Source organism: Vulpes vulpes, chromosome 3 (genome assembly GCF_048418805.1).
Source record: "Vulpes vulpes isolate BD-2025 chromosome 3, VulVul3, whole genome shotgun sequence".
Lineage (NCBI taxonomy): Eukaryota > Metazoa > Chordata > Mammalia > Carnivora > Canidae > Vulpes > Vulpes vulpes.
This window is the reverse complement of record NC_132782.1, coordinates 65,601,486-65,618,415: the sequence shown is the minus strand read 5'-3', so window position 1 is coordinate 65,618,415 and position 16,930 is coordinate 65,601,486. Positions and strand designations below refer to the sequence as shown.

The following is a 16,930-nucleotide window of genomic DNA, read 5'->3' as shown; positions in this document are numbered from 1 at the left end:
CTTAGCATTGCAATCGGTGCGGCAGGGTTTCATTTTCATTTCAGTTAAAGACGAGAAGGCTGGGGCACCTGGGTGGCTCAGCGGTTTAGCGCCACCTTCGGCCCAGTGATCCTGGAGTCCCGGGATCGAGTCCCACTTCGGGCTCCCTGCATGGAGCCTGCTTCTCCCTCTGCCTGTGTCTCTGCCTCTCTCTCTCTCTGTGTCTCTCATAAATAAATAAATAAAATCTTAAAAAAAAAAAAAAAAAGATGAGAATGCTGTGGATTCAGATGTTTTAAAGACTGTTTTAAAGACTGCACTCCCGGATCCTTCTGGGACCCTCCCTGAAGCGGAACCAAAACACCAAACCACACCGACTGCATCTGGCATTCAGTCCCCGGAGCCAGCCTGGTGGCTCAGCGCTTGGGTCCCTCTGCGCATCTGCTGCAGCTTCATACCGCCACTGGGACACCAGGACAGAGCGCCCGCGGCTGGGACATGGCTCTTGACCCTCACAGCAGACAGAGTCTAAATAAGAAAGGTGCACACACACCTTCATGATCAGAAAAATGAAACTTGTCTTTTCAGCCCATTTGGTCAGAAACAAAAAACTGCCAGCATCCTGGGCAAGAGAGAAATGCATCTTACTTACATCACAGAGGAAAATAAAACAACTTTTTGAATTAAGATCGATTTTCCCAGCTCAATTGTTCAAATAAAATAATCCATAAGGATTAATATATGTAATATAAGCTCATTCTTCTGCATTTTGTCATAGTCTTGCTTTGCAGACTAAATAAATAACTGATGTGAATTTGTTTCTCTTTTTACACCACAAATAAAAACAGCCAAGAGTTGTCGAGTGCTTAGCACATGTGCTGTGCCCAGAGTACCTGCATTTTATGTGGATTCCCTCAACAAAGCCTTGTTCTCTCTCACCCCAATTACACACAAGTTGGACATACAAGGCGATCTGAACCAGGTCACTGGCTGCACAGTCCACACCTTTAAACAAGTTGCCAAGCTCACGCCACCCTTGCTCTCGATCATTCTCGTAATCCTGGCCAACCCAGGCCACTCCATCTAAAGGACTCTGATGCACAGAGTTGGGGCCAGAGACTGGGGCCACCTGTTCAGTACAGACCTGCAGAGTCTCACGCGTCATCAGGCTTCTGCTCTCTGCTGGGGAGGTATCGAGAATCTCATTAGGGATCTCCCAGCAGGAAAGCACGGCCTTAGGTTTGCAGCAAACTTAGGACTGTCTCCAAAAGCTTTCTCCTTCCGAGAAGAATACAAGTACTCCAAGACATTAGACATAAATCAGACAGCCAGATGGATGGGGGTCTCTGGATGCTTCTTGGAGGAACTTGGGGGGGGGTGTCCTCACTATTTCTCTACAATGCTGTTCCCACATCAGAGCCAACTTCCCCCAGACTAGTCCCCTTCACTCTCAACTGTGCCTTTTCCTTCAGCACACAAAGCTCCCAATGGAATTTACTTATACAATTTTACCTGAGGAAGTTTAGAACACATCAAAGAACGTAGAAATGTTTTAACCATAGATCCCTCAACACCAGAAACACAAACCACAGGGACACAAAGGAGGCCCGGTGAGAAAAGTAAGGGTCCCCAAAGATGACTCGCAGGGCAAATGAGTGACTTTCAAATAGGTGTGTGTTTACAAGAGTGAATAAGGAAAATCCAACATCCATTTAAAAATCTTTCTTGGAAGGAATCAATAAGCATGAAGGGAAAGCAGAGTCAGAGACATAACCTATGAGGACTTTTCAGGAAGAAAAGTCACTGTGAAGGAGGCTGGAGCGAGTGGGATATTCACAGGTGGGCTATAGCAGAAGCAGAGGTGGTCCTTACCTGATTCTAGTCTCTGAGGTCTGAGGTTGTGGGTTGAGAGAGTGGATGGGGAGGAGGAAGAATTCTGGAGGACGCTGGAGTTGACATGGAACCCCGGGAGGGAGCAGGCGAGCAGGACGGGGTGGTGAGATAGCCTGCCAGCCTGGGTAGGTGGCCACATCAGAGAGTGGCCATACTTTTCAACTGAGAACATGGGCTTTCAATTCCTTGGCAGGACGTATCACTCCTGAGCCCCACGGACAAGCGTGGGTGTTTCCAGGGTGGTCTTAGGGTAGGATAATGGAGGAAGAGCTGGGCAAGGCAGCTGGGCGGGCCGGCGGGACGAGGGTTACAGCGCCATCCCTGGACTCTGGGCTAGGGACAGGCCAGGGTGTCCTGGACAGTGAGGGGTGGAGAGGCAACCGCCCCGGTGAGACAGAAGGGAGTGCAGGTCCGGGACTGGAGAATGGCAATGACAAGGGGTGGTGGTGGCCCGCAGGGGGTGGCTGGGACCCAGGTTGCACAGGAGGTGCCCTGGAGTTAGGCGAGGGGCTTCGACATACCAGCAGAGGCCGTGCAGCCAAGGCTCAAACACAGGAGACTAGATGCCCTTTCCTGGAAGCCCGAGCTGGTAGGCAGGCGGGGGCCAGGTGAGGGCAGCTCTGCTTCAGGAGGTCACCGGGGAATCTGACACCCTCCATCCATAACGCCACAGGCTGAGAGGTGGCCTTGCCCCAGGGCTGGGGCCGGGGCAGTGAGGCCAGCCCTGCTGCAGCCCACGGAGTGTGAGAGGAAGAGGAGGAAGCAGCGCCTTTGCGGGGCGCCCACGGAAGGCACCTGCCTCACTGCCACTCGCTTCCCGCAGCCCAGGGGGTGAGCTGGGAGGGGATGGCGATCATCTAGCTGGGCTTCCACGTGAGAGTGGAAGAGTGTCTGTGTGTGTGCACACACATATGTGCATGTGAGTGCATGTGAGTGTGCACGTGTGAGTGCATGTACCTGTTGGGGTTCTGCTAACAAAGACAAAGAGAAAACAGACGTGGAGGGGCACTTCCTGGAAAGTGACGTGTTGACACAGGTAGGACAGGATGAGACAACAGAGACGTGGCATGCCATCGGGTGCGACCCTGCACATGCAGCAACCGGGTGTCCTCTTGAATACCCCACCTAAGGTTTCTTAAAAGAAGAGAGTCTGGGCGAGCCCACCAGGAGGGAGCGGGGAGGGGGTGGGGGAGCCCCCAGGGAGGTGGGGCTGCGGCCCTCTGGGAGAGCACCCCCTGCTCCCGCCTGTGGTTCTGGCCTCTCCTGCTGCCTGGCCTGAGCCCGGCGTGGGTTGCAGGCACAGAGAGGCTTAGTCTGGGGTCCCCACCGGCAGCTCACATCTGACCTAGGTGATGCTTAAAGTCACAACAGGGAGATGGTGACTTAGTTTTGGGTAGGGTGTGTTCTCTGTATCCCCTCCAGAGGAGCCTCACTGGTCAGGCTGGCCTGCAGTGGGGTGAGCCACTCACAGGACATCCGGGGTGATGCCATGCAAACACTAAATGTTCCCAATTATCTGGAACTTGAATGGATCCACCTTCACTAAGGCTGGGTCCTCTGCACCCACACGGGACACACACACACTTATCTTAGTCTTGGGGAGGGAGGCTTCCCGGCAGCACAGCTAACTGGCTGTTGTGAGGCGCACCAGGTCGGCGGGCCCTGCAAGAACTCAGCACATGCTGCGCCGCCACCTGTTTCCTTCGGACAGGATGATCGGGGTTCCACACTGCCACCAGCCTCCCTCTGCCAACCACAGGTTTCATTTCCTCAACTATCCGGGACTTTGTGTACTTGGCATGTCGTTTGGACCCAGAGCAAACCTTTGGTGCCCTGAGTGCCCGATGTCCAGCTCGGTACCATCCACAGGGTGCATGAGCCAGCGGATTGACCACAGAGGGCTATGAAGTGGGTACCAAGGCGTGTGGCCATTCCAAACACCTGTGTAGCCCCAGGGAGGATCCCAGGTGGGTGCCTGACACATGGTGGGTCATGGGGCTCCAGCACTAAAGTCCTCATGTCAGTTTTGAGTAGCAAGTCTCTCCACGGCAGGCCGTGGGGCTGGTGGATGAGGAGCTCAGGCTGGGGCTGGGCAGGTGGCTCTCTGCGGAGTGGTGGGTCCCCAGCCCCCGAGGGAACAGGGAGACAGGAGGACAGGATGTTCCCAGGGAGGACCCTCCTCATCGTGGTAGAAGGAAAGGTCCCCACCTCTCAGATGCTGAAAAGTAGCCTCTGTCTCTATCCTGGGCCAGTGACCAGGGACCCAACAGCACAGAGACCAAGGGAGCAACGGGACCCCTCTCCCTCCTGTGTGTTATTGTCTCTGGGAAAAGCGTCATGCCCCTGAGGCACATTTCAGCAAACCTGGAATCAGTGTGGCAGCCACTGTGGATCTTTAAAATCAAGCAGTGTGAGTTTACCTTGTGCTGTTTTCAGTGCACTGCCTGTCTATTGCATCTAGTTGGATTTTTATTCCATAGGCATGTTACTCAGGTGATTTTCACAGTCCTTATGGGATGTGTCTGTTGTGAAGATGAAGCCATCAGCACCAGAGAGGTGACTGGCATGCCTGGGGTGTCACAGCTGGGAGCAGGGCCAGACCATGGCCACCTCCTCGGGGTCCTGCCCAGCCCACCGACTCAGGACACCTGTGCTGTCCTGAGAACTATGAGGGCAGCAGTGCCTCGGGCAGAGCAGGATGCCACAGCCCCGGCTTTCTCGTTGTCACAGGAGTGAGCAAGGATGTGCGTGCGTGTGCATTCATGTGCTACAGCGATCCATGCTCCCTGACCCACCAGGCAGCTTGTGAATGGAGCCTTCCCACCCATTTCATTCAGGGGGCAAATAAACCAGAGTGAAAGGAAGTGGGGGCTGAGGGAGAAAACATTACTGTCTGCACAGTACGTTCTCACTCCTGCCAGCCTGGAGGAATTAAAGGAAAAATTGAGCAAAGAGGATGCCGTTAGGAGAGCTTCCACTTACATTCACAAGATAGTCCAGACTACCTCCCCCAAACATACCTGTTCAGCAGGTTCCGTTACTCTTGCCTCTTCCTGTTCCGGATTACATGACAACAGTCAGCACTTCCATCCTCCACACTCCGGAGCTCCCAAGACTCACTAAGTATATAGTCGCACAACTGTGAACCTGTCTGGCTGAACGTGGCAGCTCTTACCTGGGAGGACAGGCAGATACTTTGCAGGACACCACTCCCGGGACGGGTCGGGTGCTGGGATTACAGAATGATGTGTTGACTTGAAACCGCAGGTCTCGGAAGCAGCCAGCCCTCGTGGTCATCTGCCCTGCAGGGAAGGGTGCAATGTACAATAAAGACTCAGAAATGTACCCCGTGGGGAGAGGCAGGTAAAGAGCAAATGAAATCTCTTTTTAAAAAACATTATATGGTCTCATTCATTTTGGGAATATAAAAAATAGTGAAAGGGATTAAAGGGGAAAGGAGAGAAAATGAGTGAAAATATCAGTGAGGGAGACAAAACATGAGAGACACCTAACTCTGGGAAATGAACAAGGAGTAGTGGAAGGGGAGGTGGGCAGGGGGATGGGGTGACTGGGTGACGGGCACTGAGGGGGCACTTGAGGGGATAAGCACTGGGTGTTATGCTATATGTTGGCAAATTGAACTCCAATAAAAAAATAAAATAAATTCAGATAGAGACTTAATACATAAAAAAAGACTGATGAATCACTAAACTCTACCTCTGTAACCAATAATACATTATATGTTAATTAATTGAATTTAAATAAAATTTTAAAATGTGTTATGCACAAAAAAAAGAAAACATTTGAGGGTAAAAAATAAAATAAATAAATAAATAAATAAATAAATAAATAAATAAATAGCATTTACCATATTGGCACGTCTTTATGCTAATGACCCATTGGCCAACTACTAAGACACTAGTCCTTTTATGACCTGTCTTCATGTCTTTTATCAGGGAATTTCATCAGTTCTAGGATGTGCGTACTTCTCTCCTATATCTTGGCATCTTTAAAGTCAACATGTATCTTATAAGTGGTGCCAGTGTATGTTTGATGACACAGAGTTCTTTCCTATTGTTTCTGGAGTTGGGAGCACTGCCCATTTCTCAAAAGAAACACAATATACCCGATTTGTGTTTCTGCATGAGAAGTCACAATAATTGATAACAAGTCAGAAACAAATACAGACAAAAATACATAAAGCAGTTTGTCACCAGAGAATTTAGAGGTAAATTTTGCCACGGTTGTAACCTGACTGGAGGCATTTCACAATAATGACTTAGGTGTCCTATCGAATGAGGTCAGTGGAAATGGTTGAAATGAAAGCTGGATCCATCCTCAGCCCCCATGCACATCCCCAGTGTTATTTACAGCTTCACAACTCTGCCCAAATTTGTTCAGTATTCCAATTCATTAAATTTACCCAAACAAGGTACTATTCTTCCTAGAACAGTCAAAGTCAGGCAGAAGGTTGGATGTTGGTTTGCCAGGGGCTGGGAGGAGGGGGATGGGGAGTCACTGTTCCTTGGGCACAGGATTCCCTTCTGGGAAGATGAACAAGATTTGGAGATGGACAGTGGGGATGTTTGTACAACAGTGTGAACAGACTGAAAGTGCCCTGAACTGTACACTCAAAGATGGTTACATGGCAAACGTTCTATCATGTATATTTTACCACGATACAAAAGGGACTTTGACTAGATACACATTTTGAAGGATGATGTTAAAGAGTTCATCCAGTGTAGAGAAGACTAAAGAAAGAACCCAACTGGCATTGTTTTAAAATGAAGATAATTAAAATATACTAAGATCGAAAAATGATCGCATTGCTGAAAGGAGCAGGGGAGATGTGGGGCTCATGTGGTCCCTCTGTCCCTGTCGTGTGTAGTCAAAGCCCTGGCACAACTCAGCACCCCCTCCTGTACACGTCTGGATTCCCCCACCAGGCAGGTATTCAGAGCCAGGAACAGACAGACACATTTTCAGAGGAGAAAGCAGCAGGTTATAGATGCCGGCATAACCATCTCTAACATGAGCGTCCATGTGAAGACATCCCTCTTTACTCAAGGAAAACTCAAAGTCTCTAAAACATACATTTGACAGTTTGGGTAAGCTTGGTCAGAAGGAATAAGACAAGTCAATGCCTTAAATGAGGAAAGCTACATTCTCTAGGGAGTTGACTTTTACTTTTCTTTTTTCTTAAGATTTTATTTATTTATCCACAAGAGGCACAGAGAGAGAGGCAGAGACACAGGCAGAGGGAGAAGCAGGCTCCATGTGGGGAGCCTGATGTGGGACTCCCAATTTGGGACTTGATCACAGGTCTCCTGGATCACGACCTGAGCCGATGACAGATGCTCAACCGCTGAGCTGCCCAAGTGTCCCATTTTGCTTTAAACTTGAGTCTTCCCAGCCCTGCCCTTCCAGCCCCACTGTGTCCCTCTGTGCTGACCTCCCTGCTCCTCTGATTCCGCAGCTGGTCCACAGGCTGTCTTGTCCTCCCTGCCTTCACCTTTGCATACCTAGCAGATTCCTTCTCATCCCTTTAAATGAAGCCCAAAAACCCATCTGAATCCCCTCTGGTCAATGGGTCTTGGTCTGGAGCGGGCTTCAGAGCTGTCCTGTTGGTTAACATGCAGAATGCCGTGCCTACCTCCAGAGTCTCGGATTCAGCAGGTCTGGGGTGGGGCCTGAGGATTACATTTCTGCCCAATGTCCAGGGGCTGCTGGGGCTGCAGGCACAAGGACCACACACTGAGAACCCCTGCTCTGGGCAAAATCTGCGGCCAGGACTTTTAGGTCTCGGGCTACACCCATGTGACAGAGCAAAACGTCAGTGTTTGGTCTTTGCCCCAAGTTTCTGGCTAACAGCTCCTAAAACCCTGGAAATCACAGGAGCTGTCAGAGTGTCTTTAGTAGGCTAAGAGGTGGTTGGAGGCTGGGGCCCTGGGGAGCTCAGGATGGGGCTGGACTCCAGAAAGATCCAGAGAAGAATAAAGGGTTAGGATTTTTCAGCCCCACCCCTGCCCTCCAGGGATGGAAAAGGGGGAGATTCAGTTCATCACCAAAAGGCAATGATTTCATCGATCAGGACTAGGTTACAAATCTCTGTAGGAACCCTAAACCATCCGGAGAGCTTCTGGGTTAGTGAGCAGATCTCTGTGCTGAGAGGGTGGGAAATCCCAGCTCCACAGGGACAGAAGATTCCATGCCAGCGGCCCTTCGAGCAGTCTCACCATGTACCTCCTCTTCTTCTGGCTCTTCATTCCTTTCCCTTGGCACCCACAAGTCCTGTGCCTTCCTAGGTTCTGTGAGCTGCTCTAACAGATTATCAAACCTGAAAGGGAGGGATTGCAAGAACCCCTAATTTATAGTCACGTCAGACAGAAATGTGGGTAGGGGGATGCCTGGGTGGCTCAGTGGTTGAGGGTCTGCCTTCGGCTCAGGTCATGATCCCGGGGTCCTGGGATTGAGTCCTGCGTCAGGCTCCCCTCAGGGAGCCTGCTTCTCCCTCTGCCTGGGTCTCCACCTCTCTCTCTGTGTCATAGATAGATAGATAGATAGATAGATAGATAGATAGAAAAAAGAAAGAAGAAAGAAAGAAAGAAAGAAAGAAAGAAAGAAAGAAAGAAAGAAAGAAAGAAAGAAAGAAAGAAAGAAATGTGGGTACGTTGGGCACCCAGTCCTTGTGACTGGTGTTTAAATTGGTAACAGTCTTCTGCGACAGAGCCCTTAAACCTGTAAAATCTGAGTAACTCCAGGTAGTTTGTATCAGAATTGAACTGTAGACATCCCCTTGGCCCCTGGGTAATCGGTGGCTGTTGGCGCTACAAAGGCCACACACTCGGTGTCAGAAGTGTTGTAAATAGAGTTCAGATGAGGCTAGCAGTGGTTGGTGCTCATCTGTCCCGGCAAACCTTAATAGGGACACCCCTTTCCCTCTCAAAGTCTGTAGGTGTGGGCACCACACGTGGTGAGTCTGCGGACAGGGTTCCTGAAGACATATGTGTCATCCCTTGGAGCATATTTCTGGAGGGCAGAGAACATTATGCTGTCTGCATAATCCCCGTAATCCCTGTAGTCCCCCTAATCCCTGTAGCATGTGTGGGTCAGTTTGTCCTCTCACTTACCAAAGAATTTTTAAGCCACTGGCTAATTTCATTACATTCAGGAACTTCTAAGCTCAGACAAGTTAATAGTGGGGCAACTAACTGCTAGCCAAAAAGTCATCAAAGTTGTAAGAGTATAGTCCTTTCTCTTTACATTACTTAGGCAACACGTGAGCTGGGCACGGTTTTGGTGACTCATCAATGTATCAATACAGACATGAAATCTGAATCCATGTTCTATGAACCTGCTTTTCCACCTGCTAACAAGGAATAAGAGACTATAAGATTAGAAAAAAAGAAACAGATGTCTGTTTAAGATGTTCTGCAAAGAAGCTTGGGGATTCCCTAAATTAAGCCAGTTTATCACAATGATCCAATTTATATGGCATCCTATTGAGCAACAGTACAATGTCCTAAAATTGCTAAGTTTGTTCACCCTAATGAAAAGAAAAGGAAAACTAATTTTTTCTCTTCACTTATGTGAAGAGAATTTAAAAGTCCATTTTTAAAAATTCTTTAACCAAATTCATATGACTTTTTAGGAGGTGTGCTTCTATAAATAATGGCTTCTGTTTGGTTTCCTGTTTTGAAATTAAGGACGTGTGAAATCCACCCCTTCTGCTCAGGTCCCAACAAACAATCTGGCCTTATCGGTCGCTAGGGGTTCTGAGCAAGCCACAGGCTCTTGATGAAGTAAATACGAAATTTGGTTTTGCTTTAAATAGCAAAAGAAGTTTACTTTATTAAAGTGGTTGTTTTTCTTTTTTATTTGTCTGGCTTCTCTCCTGAGTGCCTCATTGTCAGCCAAGTGCCAGGCTTTTACCTGTTAACTGGGTAGGAGGGAAATCTGAAGCTAGTCATTCTTTAGGAACGATGTATTAAACGAAATATATATATATATATATATATATATATATATATATATATATCACCCAAAGGAACATGGGAATTTGTCTGACACATGTGCAGGTTCTGACTCTGTGGTGACTTTGGAGACGGTTCCTCTTCCTTGGTGTGGCACCACGGGCTTGTGGAGCAACCACATTGTTTGTTGTGAAGCACAGCCCCACAGATTGCAAGACTTCCTACGAGGTCCTTGGATCCCACCCACTGAATGCCGAGCACTCACCACCAGTCGTCAAGGCAACTAAAATGCCTGCACACATGGGGAACACACACTTCGGACATCAGCAGATAAGGAAGACCATTTAGGGCTAGGAAAATAAAGGGTGAATATGAAGCATTGCCTTGAGATTTTTAGCAATTAATAGAAATAGGACAAAACAGAGGGTTGTTAGTAGGTCTGAAAGAATTCATCTAAGAAAGTAACAATGGTGAACATGGTATAAAACAAAATTTGTGGAATGCGGCTAAAAGTAATACTCAGAGGACCATTCATGGTCTGAAATACCTACACCCATAAATAAGAATGGAAATCAATGAATGTAATATGGAACAAAGAAATGAGAAGAAGAACATAGCTCAAGGAAGTAGAAACAATTGATATAGCTTGAAACAGAAATCAGTGTATTAGAAAATGGAGAGATTCCAGTGTATTTGATTACAGACAAAAACTTGAAGAAGCAACTATGTTACAAAGTGGAAAATCCAAGAGCTGATTTGAGGGACAGGGTTGTCACCTCCGGCCCGTGAGACTTTAGGTTAGATCCCACAAAAGAGAGGCATGAGCATAGGATGCAGGGAGCAGAAGAGTGTCAGAGCCCACCACCACCTCCCTGGCAGCAGCGGGCATGAGCATGTGCTTGGCAGGCATGAGGTTTGCAGAAATGCAGGCATTTTCCTGGGAATCATGTGCGCCAGTGGTGGCTTGGCTCTAATCCTAACAAAGTGATTTCTGTAATGTTCTACAACTTCCTGGTTCTTAAATAGCCAGATAGACTCTGAGAGCTAATGGTGTCTCTCTCTGACCTTTACTCCTCTACCCTGCAAGTATTTTGTAAGCAAATGATCCTTTATATTAAATATCTTCTAGTGTGACATACCTAGAATGGCTTCTGTTTTCCTGGCTAACCTGTCACTGATACACTAACTTAACGAAGAGAGTAAGGAATAAGCACAAATATGCAAGATATGAAATGAAATTAAGAGAATATCCTACACAAAAGAAATGAAGATCATTTAATGAGGGCACTTTGTTCAAATTTATAAGCATAATATTTAAAAATCTTACAGAAAAAGATGGTTTTCTGAATTAGCAAAAATAATTCCAAAAGAGAGAAATAATATATGTGGTTTAATTACCAGACAGAATGCAAAGCTGCATTGAAAACCACCTAATTCCTGAAAATGCAAGAGAGTCAGATGCTGTGAATAGGTCCTGCCACACATAAAAGAAGAGATACTACCAATGCTAGTTAAATTATTCCAAAGCATAAAAGATAATTTTCCAACATTAAAAAAGTGCCTTTTAGCACCCAGAAGAAACTCACAACTCAATAATACTTAGTAATATTAATGCAAAAAGAAAGAAAAAAGAAATAGGACAGAATCAAGTAACACACTGAGAAAAAACCTACAACTCTAGATGTTGATTCATGGTAGGAATGGCAGGATGGTTCAATAATTGGAAAGTCAGTTAATATATTTCACCGTATTAACAGATTAGGAAGAAACATACATTTCACCCTGTATGTAATAATGTTTAGCATGTGATAAATTTAATCTCCATTTTGACAAAAACGTTAATAAAATAGGCAGCGGGTAAATATTTACTCATCAAATTTTGTATATTTGCATGAGTTTATGTGTATATGTCTATATATTTCTAGATAGATGCAAATATAGATATTTGTGTGTTTATTTAAAAAGAGAAGCCAACATCATGGGAAACAAAGCAAACATTCCCCTTATGAGACGGAATAAGGAAAGAACTTTTAATTATTAGCAGTTGAATTCAGGTATTTTGGAGACATTGACTGGTAAATTGGACAAGATGAGAAGAGGGAATATGAACATTATAGCAGGGAAATGACCATGGGAGGTATGATTATGTATTTAGAAAACTCGAGAAAACAGACACGAAGGTCACTTGGTGGAGTTGCTGGGGTCAGGGAGGGACCAGAGTAAATACAGCAGGGGACCCAGGCAGCGGGAAGGCACATGCACCTGCTCTGGGGGGCGGGGCCATCCCAGGGAAGGGTCCAGCATGCTGTTCCCAGCACGACACTGACAAAAGTGCAAAGTTGTGCAGCAGAAGACGCAAAACCCGGGTGGTGGAAGATGTGCGGGAAGCAGCACTCTGGGGGGGAATACGAGATGCCCACTGAAGGACAGGAGGGCAGACCCAGGGTCTAGGAGGTGCTGTAGAGGCAGGAGGTGGCAGGGGAGGGCGAGGTCTCCTTACTGCAGGACGCAGGACGGAGAAGCAGGGGCTGGGGGGGGAAGGGCTGCAGGCTGCAGGTGCCCCCGGGACTGCACACCGTCTCCAGGTGAGGCTGCAGGAGTGAGAGCGAGGCCAGGAGGGCAGGCGGCCCATGGCAGGAAGGAAAGGTCCTCCTCATGCCCCTGTGTGCAGTGAAGGCCAGAGGCAGCCGGAGGGAGGGCGGGGCGGGGGACAGAAGGAGCTGTTCATCCTGGTCTCAGGAGGACGAGCACTTTCGGGAACAAGAGAGGAAGGGAACGTGGGATCTGGGGAGCGACCCCTGGGGGAAGGAGGGGCAGCTCCTCTGCAGCAGAGTCAGGAGTGGGTAGCGGGAGCTCTGGCTTGAGGGGTGGACACTGGGCAGGTGTCTCCTGCAGAGGGGAGCGGAGCTGCCGACGGGGTGCAGCCCATCACCCCATCTGTCCTGTGGTCCCCCACCCCGGGCCTGGCTCTTCCCAGGGCAGCGAGGGTGCTCGACCCCCATAAAGACCAGCGAGCAGGCCAGGGACCCTGCTGGAAGGCGTTGCTGTCCTCCTGTCACAAAGTGACTGCGACTAAAATCACGTGGGGAGATGCTACCAGCTGGACTCGGGCCCGGGTGCTTTCCAGGAAAGTTTTCGTGTGTGATTCTCCTCCCGCCATCCGCCTACCCCGCCTTCACTCCCCTCCAGAGCATCGAGCTTTCCCTCAACCACCACGATCCTGGTGGGCGAGCTCCTGGCTGCCAACCACGCGCTAGTGGCAGCGCTCATGGAAGCTGCTGCTGTTTTCCGGGCAGCCCTTCCCAGGAAGCGGGGTTCCCTGTGAGTTCTGAATCCCGGGGACTCCAGAAGCGCCTGCGAGGGCTCCCGGCAGGCACGTGCCAGGGGGGCTGTCCACCCGGGTTAGGAGAGAAGCCCTCTGGCTGGAAGGCAATCCAAGTCACTCCCCAGATGGGCTCTCAAGCTGGATTTAGGGGCTTCGGGTCCTACAGGTGCGGAGTGGGCTCAGGGATCTGCATTCCTCACAAGTTCCCACGTGGTGTGGACGCTGCCGGCAGGCACCATTCCCAATCCCCTCGGGTCTCAGTTACCCTTCCAGAAGATGTCCCATACAGTGAGCTCCCGCTGAGAGGCAGCCAGGCTCCTGAGGGTGCAGTCGCATCCTTTACAACTCCATATGTCCGATCTCACAGCCACTGCTCCCAGCTGTGCCCTAAGCAAACGAGGCTCACTGTGTGTGAGTGCATTTGTGTGTCAGGCGTGTTCTCTGCCCAAGAGAAATAGTTTCAGACCTGTAGGAACTTTGCCCTCAGAATAGCCACCAAAACGTGGAGCCTAAATTTGGGATTACTAGGAAGTTTGGGTGGGGGGGCAGGCAAGGGCTCACTCTTACACTTTGTTGAAATCATTGTGACCAGCATTACCACTAATGCTTGAATCTATTGGCTCAAGAATCTGAAACCCCACATTAAAAATGGGCTGTTCGCTCAACACGCTAGAAGGGCCTCCCCGACGTGGTGGACACAAATAGCGAGCACCGTAGGAGGGAGGAGGTCACCGGGAAGCCTGGGGAGGCGCACCCAGAAAGGGCTGCACGTGGGAGAGAGGAACGGAATGTATTAAAATGCTCGCAGCGACCTAGGCTCAGAGAGCGGTTTGTCTTCTTTACTATCAGTTTACGGCATTTGTGGCGAAAACTAATGACAACACCTACAAATGTGGGCCTTCATGAAAATGCACATCTGTCTTGCTGACATCGCAGACACTGGGCGGTGAGGGGTGGGGGCGGGGGGTCCGACCGCCCAGGCGGCCCTCACGTGACCTCCTCTTGGCCTGTAGCCTGTCCACGCCCCTGCCCTGGCCTCTCCCTCCTTCCATCTCATTCTCCCCCGAAGGCTCAGCATCGAAGCCTAAAGGGATGCCCAAGGCACTGACATTCTGGTTTCTTTTCCATCCGTCTTGCAACTGTTGATTGACAAGGGGACCCGAACCAGAAAGCTCAGCAGAAGTCCCATAAAACACGCACCTGTGCACTTGGGCACACTGTCCTTGTTTATATGGGCTGCCACACGCACACAGAAATTCCCTCCTCAGCAGAGGGCCGAGAGGGAGGCCGACTCCCACTGCACATCCCTCCACATCAGGACTCTGGGGGCCATGCCCAGACAGCACACCCGAGCCCCTGGGGAGCATCCAGGTGTTATGCTGCCCAGCCACTTGGGAACAGGTTTAGGTGATGCTTTAAGAAATGATTTCTCACAGTTAAGTCAGAGCTGCAGCGAATCACGTGAGAGCACCTTTGCTTTGCTCAAGGACCTAGAAATCTGTGCCCATTGGCTTGGTCAGGATCAATCAGAGTTCTTCTCTCACCCCTGACTGTTTGCCTTGACTTCTATCAGATCCCTCAGTATTTCCCCCCATGGTCTCTCATGGCCCTGGGTTTCTGGGGTCTGCTCCCCATATTGCATCCACCTGTCTGTCCCCCAGCCAGTAACCTCACCTGCAGGGAACATGGCAAAGCCTAAGTATAAAGCAAAATAAATGTTTTTTCATGCCTATGTACAGCCTCTAGGTTGTTTTATTTATTTATTTTTAGGATTTTATTTATTTATTTGAGAGAGAGCGCACTAGCACAGGGGAGCAGCAGAGAGAGAAGAGAGCAGACTCCCCGCCGAGCAGGGAGACCCAAGCGGGACTCCATCCCAGGACTCCAGGATCACGTCCTGAGCTGAAGGCAGATGTGTCACCGGCGGAGCCACCAGGCACCCTGTCTATGTCTCTTGTCAAAGTGCTTTCTGAGGTCCCTAATCAGAGACTCACTCACCATAATTGTAGATCACCATCAAGATCTTGGGTAGGATGTTCTTTGGACAAGGATGGGGTTACAGGTGGGTACATAATCAAGGACAGACACCGAGATGCCAGCCTGGAAGGACAAAGAGAAGCCAGAACTCCTCTACCAAAGAGGTTTCCAAGTACCAAACAGAATGGCAATTTGGGGCATTACTGTGGAGCAAGTGGCTCCCAAATACCAGGAGACCTAACAGCCAACGGCCCAGGACGATGTGCTGCCTATGGTCCTGGGTGCTGGGACCGAGCTCAGCTGATGCCCTGTGGCAGCAGAGTGGAGGCATGTTCCATGCAGGAAGTGAAGAAATCAGAAGACATGTTATAGGACGCCTCTCTGCCTCTTCTTTAAGATGCTGCATCAGAGGGGCACCTGGTGGCACAGTGGTTGAGGACCTGCCTTCAGCTCTAGGGTGTGATCCTGGGATCCCGGGATCGAGTCCCACATCAGGCTCCCTGCAGGAGCCTGCTTCTCCTTGTACCTGTGTCTCTCCCTGTCTCTCTGTGTCTTTCATGAATAAATAAATCCTTTAAAAAAATTGTTGCAAAAAATATAAATAAACAAAATAAATAAATAAATTGTTGCGTCAAGGACCCTAAGTCCTCTGTTTCCCAAACTGAAGCTTCCAGGCACTACCTCCTGCCCTCTGCTCACACCACTGCCTCAATGTCCTGCCTGTTGTCCTCTGTCACATTACAGCAGGAAAACACAGGGCCACCAGGTGTGTGCGTGCACACTCACACAGGCCTGCACACACATGTGTGCAGAACACACACTGCTCTGAAGATGGTGACATCATCCAAAACAGAGAGGAATACGCTCTGCGTCCCTGCCTGGGGCCACGTGAAGAATAAGATCAAGAAGTAATTCCTTCTTGCTTCAAGAGTTTAGTAACCCAAACTGTCCTGTTTCTTGGCAAAGCTGTAACATTAACAGAAGAGAGTCAGGATTGACATTTGTTTGGTGAGATAGAGTGTTGAGAGCTTTACAAGTATTCTCATTTAATCCCTAAAGGAGCACATGGGGTAGATTACATTATTATCCTCATTTTTTGGGTAGGCTCACTAAGGCATAAGAGGCTTAAGTAGCTCCTAAGGTCACCAGTTTTTAAGAGGCAGGGCCTCCCCAAGATATGTCACCCTTTCTAAATGCAGTCTTCACATACTTATAGATCAAAAAGTTGTTGAGATCCTGCATTTGTTTATTTGACAAATATATCCTTGGTGGTTGGTGTGGGTTGGGCATGATGCTAGATGCTGAGGACACAGCAGGTAATAAAAAGCAGCAAAAGCCACCAACCAACCACTAGGCCTGTTCCAGCACCGGCACAGAATCTAAACACAGAGAGGACGCAGTGAAGACATATACCTAGGTCAGGTGTCACAGGGCCACAGATATCCTGGCCTAGGAAACTGAGAGTGGTGTTAATTTGGGGTGGCAGGGACCACCACCTGCTTTCTGGGGGGCGTCCTGGAGCTCGTCATTGGTGGGTGAGCATGGCAGAGACACGCTCAGAACTCAGGCAACACAGAAACTGGGCATAAAGTCCTTTCCTCAGGCCCAAGGAAAAGTTCAGAACAATGAGAAAACTCATAGTATGAAATCAGCCCAGAAGAGACTCCAAACCAAAGAGAAATAAATCCAAGTGGTGCTCAATCCCACAGCAATGTTGGAACGATGGGATCTCGGAGGCACAATAGAAGTTCTTTTATCTTGAGGGCACTTTTTCATTTCCATG

General features: G+C 49.0%; 1 protein-coding gene across 1 annotated transcript in view; it reads right to left on the bottom strand.

Annotated features, from left to right (window-relative positions):
- The window catches only part of ADAMTS16 (ADAM metallopeptidase with thrombospondin type 1 motif 16), a 149,485-nt gene that overhangs the window by 40,637 nt on the left and 91,918 nt on the right, over positions 1 to 16,930 (bottom strand). The window contains exon 18 of the mRNA XM_072752679.1: positions 5,048 to 5,174. Within this exon, the coding sequence (XP_072608780.1) occupies positions 5,048 to 5,174 (127 nt within the window). The remainder of the gene's footprint in view (positions 1 to 5,047; positions 5,175 to 16,930) is intronic.